General features: G+C 32.9%; 1 protein-coding gene across 1 annotated transcript; it reads right to left on the reverse strand.

Moving 5' to 3' along the window:
- Positions 1-515: 515 nt before the first annotated feature.
- On the reverse strand, positions 516-4095 carry LOC111891407 (probable choline kinase 1). Its single transcript, XM_023887459.3, has 8 exons — positions 3804-4095; positions 2812-3234; positions 2605-2726; positions 2327-2522; positions 2113-2230; positions 1598-1645; positions 1029-1129; positions 516-926 (listed from the first exon to the last, which is right to left on the reverse strand). Exons 2-8 carry the CDS (start codon positions 3166-3168, stop codon positions 765-767), a joined length of 1104 nt encoding a protein of 367 aa, XP_023743227.1. The 5' UTR covers positions 3169-3234; positions 3804-4095; the 3' UTR covers positions 516-764.
- Positions 4096-6283: the final 2188 nt, after the last annotated feature.

Consider the following 6283-nt stretch of genomic DNA (forward strand, 5'->3'; position numbering starts at 1 on the left):
CACTTTCCAAATTGGAACATTGATATGTGAAAGCATCTATACCAAAGGAAGGTCAACTTTCCCCTTCACCATAATAGTTGTAATCCTTCTTTCAAACTCCAATCTTTTTTTTATTCTTTTTGCATCGGAAAACAATGAATCTTATTTCATGTTTCTTTTCTAAACAAATTCAAAATCTTTTAATCTATCGACATAAGTTATCGATAACTCTTGTAGGCTCTCTGGTTATTTTTGGCACATGATTGATTTGCAATTTTAATCATTTATCATATTCTTTCTTCCTAAACCATTGAACATGTTTATAATAATGAGCAGTAGTCATTATCATAAAAAATGCTTTGAAAATAACGATTGTTCCAAAAGTAAAGCATTGATCATTACCATACAAAATGAAGATACTCATTTTTATGCCCCACTAACTGGTCCCACACACACATGATATTCATGTAAATCACAGTATACATGATGTTTAGGCTTTTACAAGAATGCAAAAACCACTATCATACAAAAAGAAATATTGCAAAACAACGAGACAAATTCTTCTTGAGTTATAAATCCATACATCAAGTAAAGAAGACAAAGAAGTGATGAAAAACAATTCTTTTTTCCCCTTGCACAATGACTTCACTACAAAATGTATACAATGAGAATTGAGACACATTCTTTTCATATATATTCTAGACAGCGTTGACTTTATGCCAGATGTATTCTATATTATTCATCTTCTACATACAACTTTTATAACTACTTTCACCAACAACACTTCATGTAACAAGGCTACCCGCACCATTTTCTTTCTCATTCTTGGAATCCTCATGCGAAATTACCATTTTGCCCTTCAGAAGTTCGGGCTTCCTCAACCAATACTGTCTAAACCTCTGCCTCGCATACTCTTTGTAATCAAAATCAATCTTAGTCACATGAGCCTGCTCAAAAAGAAAATGAAAATTAGAGCAAATCTTCAAACAGAAACGAATAAAAATATACAAAAAATTAAATAGAAAAAAAAAAGTCGAAGTGATGCATACTGATATTATTCCCCATAATCCCCAGAAAATATGATTTGGAAGAGTGTATTTTTCCACATCAGCAATAAGCTCATCTACTTCAGCATCACTCGGTAGATTTCCTGGAAGCACCGATGAACAAGATTAAATATTTGTTATTTTAATTCAAGAATTAGCAATTATTTATGTTACTAAATAGGGAATAATTTTAATTTATTCGTTATTAATATAATAACCAATTTATAGTACTATACTTTCAAAGTAGAGTGTTGTAATAGTAAAAATAAAAATAGAATGCTACAAAAACAGATCAATCAATTAAATATCAATTTCTGTCAATTCCAAGAAGTAGACTTTTGTGTTTACTTGTAGATAAGGATGTTTGACTTCAAAATATCATGCAAAGATTGTTTCAAAGTTTAACGACATGAACAATAAATTCGTATATAAAATAACGACTCCCAAATGCTTCGATCTAAAGCTAATTGACCTTTGACTTATGCAACTTTGACCAAATCAAATATTGTAGATACTAAATTATTTTGATCTTAAAAAGAATCCATGAATAATTCATAAAAACTTCCGCTAACCTGTGGAACTGAGATACGACTGCAAAAATCTTCTTCGCTCCTCAAAATCTGCATTTTTTTGTTTAAAAAGATACATGAGCACATAATTTAGTAATTAGTAATGAATCAATGATTTTATATATATAATTATAATTCTTATTGTATATGTATATTGTAATAATGCACAAGGAAGATCATTTTCATACAAAACCTATCGACATAGCTACTCAATGGGCCCCACAAGAAGATCCAGCAAATTTTCCACTGGAAACAATTAAAATTTGATAGCGGCTGTCCGACGGTGGTGGAAAATTACGAAAAAACCCTTGGAAGTATTCATCAAATACTAATTTTCACGTAAATATAGGTATACATGAATTAAAGAAAGTGGTTGGTTGTTGGTGAAATTATCCCAAATAGTTAATAAAACAAACAAGACTTTTGGACCCAAATCCATTCATCTTGAAACAAATAGCAACTTTTAGTTTTGACATTTTGCATTTAAAAAAAAAAAAAAAAAGATTAGAAAACTTTACCAGGGTACATGTTATAATCCAAAACATGAGGTGTATCAGTGTGATAATTTGCAGCCCATTCACAGAAATGATTCGCAAGATCATAAGCTACAGGGTTGTAGCTTGCATACTCATAATCCTGTTGAAAATTAAATTCATTTCAATATCTTATCCAACACAAAAAGACATTTTTACCCATCAATCAAGAACCAAAACAGAACATAAATGAACTCACAATCAGGGTGATGGATTTTGTCTCTTCATTGATCATAACATTCCCATATTGCAAATCGTTGTGACAAAAAGCAACATGTTGATGACTTTTTGACAATTCCTTTTCTAATGTGTCAATTTCATGTTCAAGTGTATCAAGTTGAAACTCTTTAGCTTCTTCTTGAGAACACATGCTCTTAGCCTTGATCAACCACTTTCTAAAAAGAAAAAGATCCCAAAATAAATTACAAAACGATTGTAACTTTATAATTTATTTTAGCAAGAAAGAAAGAAAAATACCGCATTCTTGGCCATAGAAGAGGAACCTTGGATCCAGAAATATCCAGTTGATGAAATTCCTTCATTTTGACTGCAATAAGATTTGAAATCTCGGGATCACGAAGATCAGAAGCTGATAGCGTCTGAAACCATGAAGAAGAACTTGGGTTTTATCAATGTGAAAAGACGAAAATGCCCTAAAAGATAGCCCTAGAACTTTGTTTATACCTTAGCATGGATGAATTCCTCTACTCGACCTTCTGGAAACAGGCCAAGAAGACGTGGGCCATACCCATGGGTCGAGATCGATTCAAAAGTTCGGATTTCTTCTTCCCGATCAAAGAAAATGTCGGATCCTTCACCGTAGATCCGAACCAAAACTGTCCGATCATCATTTCCGGCGGTGTTTTGTGGCCATGTGATTCGATAAACCACATTAGTCATGGCGCCACTTAGATGTTTGACTTTCAAATTGTCTGTATCGAAAACATCTCCCCAATTTGAAGCGAGTGACAAAAGTAGTTTCATCAGCTCTTCGGATTGTGTGCCCTCGATGAATCCATTGATCTTCACTTTCACGGCCATTTGGATGAATCAGAATGTCGGAATGCAATCGAGAGTAATGTTTCTTCTTTCTTTCGAGATTATTGGCTGAAAAAATGAAGTGAATTAGACTATCGATGTTGTCTTGATCAACAATTACAGTAACATAATCATATCATAAGTCAAGAAACTGTTAAAGATTCCCACATTAATGGAAAATTCTAGTAAACAGAGTTACATATTTCCCCGATTGAATTAGAAGACCAAAGAAACCTAACTTAATTAGAGGGATAAACCTCAAGATTTCACTCCTAAAACTCGTAAATCTTTTAGATGGAGTTGTGTTTCGAAACTAATTGAAGCACAAACACATACAAAATTTGACTTTTGAGATCAAATAGACCAAGATTTTAACTCCAAAAGCAACATAAACTTTCTAACTATTAGCGATAATATCGATCCTGCATTATAACCTATATCAGTATCAAATTCAATTACAAAGAGTGACAGGTTTAATCTCTAGAATCAAAATTTCGAAACGAAGAGAAGTGGTATACATGTAAACAGAGCATTTATGAAAACCTTCAAAGGAAACGCAATTCGCATAAAGATCTTAAAACCCAAAGAAATTGGAAACCCAGATAGAATAATTAAGAAAATGGATCAAAGAAACTAACCCCAGATGAGATTATCCAAAATCGGATTGATTGTCCAACAGCGAATTGAACCTTTTTGTTTGAACGATTACAAAACTTCAAAAAATGAAAACCCCCAAAACAGATTTAACCAATTTCGTGATCAATTATATCGCAGAGCAAGTCGTATATATAGAAAAAAGATAGCAGATTCTATCTACGGCTTTTCGTTTCAACAAAAAATAGTTTGATTATTGAATTATATTTTTTATGATTGCGACCCAATTGACCAAGAATCTGCTTTATTTTCTTCTATATCTATCGCTAATTTTGTGAGAAGTAGGAAGAAAGATTCTTGATGATGATTTAAAAAAATTTATTTTGAATTTTTTTTTTGTATAATAAATGCTTGGTGGGGGAATGAAACTTTGGGAAGCGTAAACGCGCAGTGTACCGCGTATAAATGCAGTGGACCAATAGTTATATGACACGTGGCGTTGACTACCTGCCATTTGTTACAAAGATTAAACGGAAAAAACTGACCATATTGTGTAACAAATCTTTCTAGAGTGAATTTTCAAGAATGGTCCCTCTTCTATTCATAAACTACGGATATGTTTCTAGTTATATAATTGTGTAAATTTGATTCTTATAGATGATTGTGAAAAGAAAATGACTAAAAGTGTAATTACCTAAGCATAAGGGTTCTTTTGTATTTCCCTTTTTTCATTAAGTTAATGATCTATATTCTATACTAAAAAATAAAAAAAAAACAAAAACAAAAAAAAAACTATATGATTATATGTTTAATATTATATCCTCAAAATTATAGTAGGTATTATGTATATTCCAAAAATTCATCAAGTGTATAAATTATTCTAGATATAAATCAAGACAGTTATCTACTTATCTTAAAAACTTAAAAACATTGTTTATCAACTTCTTCTACTTCTTTTTTTTTTTGTGTGTGTGCACTCTTATCTCAAATTAAATGAATTTACTTTTATACTCGAAAAGTACCAACATTCGGATAGTTTTTACCTTTTTAGTGGTGATCCACTTTTTCGGACTTTTGCCGAATTCTTATAACTTATACATAAAACTATTCGTTTAAAAATTCATACACAAATATAGAATATCTTTACTCAAGCAAACTATTCCAATTATATGTAAAAGGACATAAACTATTCTAATTAGTTTTCAAACTCTAGAAGTGACTTTCTTTTATGCAAATGAAACAAATACATTGTCTTTTTTAAAGCCCATGCATTGACGAATGCATTTTTTTTAGTAAATATCATGCGAGACATTAAAGTACATTTTGATATTACTGTTAGACATAAAACATTTTTTAGTGTTTACGGACACCACATGCTTAATATTTTCATATATAAAGTGACAAAACATGAAAAAAATATGCACTTAAAATCAACACTCGTTTATATCTTTCATGTTTGATACATTTTGTTTCCTTATGCCAAATGTTGTGGAGCTTCTCAGAAGAAATCAAACGGGTCATACATAGTAAAGTTATGACATTTAGATATAAAGCCCCAAAATTCAACCCAAAATTTCGATTAAAACATTAAGTATTTATTGAAATCACAACTGCAAGATCTTAAAGCATTTATCAGATTATTATTAAAAGTTATCAAGTACACATGCCCCCCATCGATGCGATGCAATCGAGCAATGCCCCTCTTTTAATATAAGAAAACCTGAAACATGCAAATCACAGATCGTAAGCACAAAGATTACCGAGATCCCCACAATACCACACATAACACAACACAATTAAACAGCTATGGTTTATCAGCAACCATGGGGACTATCAGCAGTCCAGTGGGTTAACAGCACGCCCGGTGGGTTATCATATACCTTGGAGACTATCAGCAGTCTCAGTGGGCTAATAGCACGTCAGGTGGGTTATCAGCAACCCTGGAGACTATCAACACTCTCAATGGGCTAACAGCATGTCCGGTGAGTTATCAGCAACCCTGAAGACTATCAGCAGTCTTAGTAGACTAACAACACGTCCGATGGGTTATCATCAACCCTGGAGACCATCAGCACTCTCAATTACGCATAAACAGCAAAACACAATAATAACAACTAGACCCAGTTGGTCATCACATATACAACTATTCTACCACACATGCTCATACAAACATACAAGAGTCACAAAAACAACTAGGCATCTTACATACACAATTTAGTGAGTCAGCATTGGTGCCTTCGACTCATGAGCACCAAGAGAAGAGTCGCCTGAATTGAAGAACTCTAAAACACTACGATACGATCCATTTCCAACACTGCTTGTACCCGCGAATCCACTAACACCATAACCAGATGAAATCTTAATTAATAACCCAAAACCCTCAAGTTTGACCCAAGTTCAAACTTTGTCAACAAGTCAACTTCAGGATAAGTACGCCCATTGTACTTAACTCGTATGCATGGCGTACTCACCATCCAAGGACAGGACCCGTCACGAGTACGCACAGCGTACCCAAAGGTACGCC

Source organism: Lactuca sativa, chromosome 6 (genome assembly GCF_002870075.4).
Source record: "Lactuca sativa cultivar Salinas chromosome 6, Lsat_Salinas_v11, whole genome shotgun sequence".
In the NCBI taxonomy this organism is placed as follows: domain Eukaryota; kingdom Viridiplantae; phylum Streptophyta; class Magnoliopsida; order Asterales; family Asteraceae; genus Lactuca; species Lactuca sativa.

Coding starts and splice junctions, on each gene's coding strand:
- LOC111891407 (XM_023887459.3), bottom strand. CDS start 3,168: ATGGCCGTGAAAGTGAAGATCAATGGATTCATCGAGGGCACACAATCC. Junction 2,231..2,326: donor CAAAATCCATCACCCTGATT/GTGAGTTCATTT, acceptor AATTTTCAACAG/GATTATGAGTATGCAAGCTA. Junction 927..1,028: donor GATTATGGGGAATAATATCA/GTATGCATCACT, acceptor CTTTTTGAGCAG/GCTCATGTGACTAAGATTGA.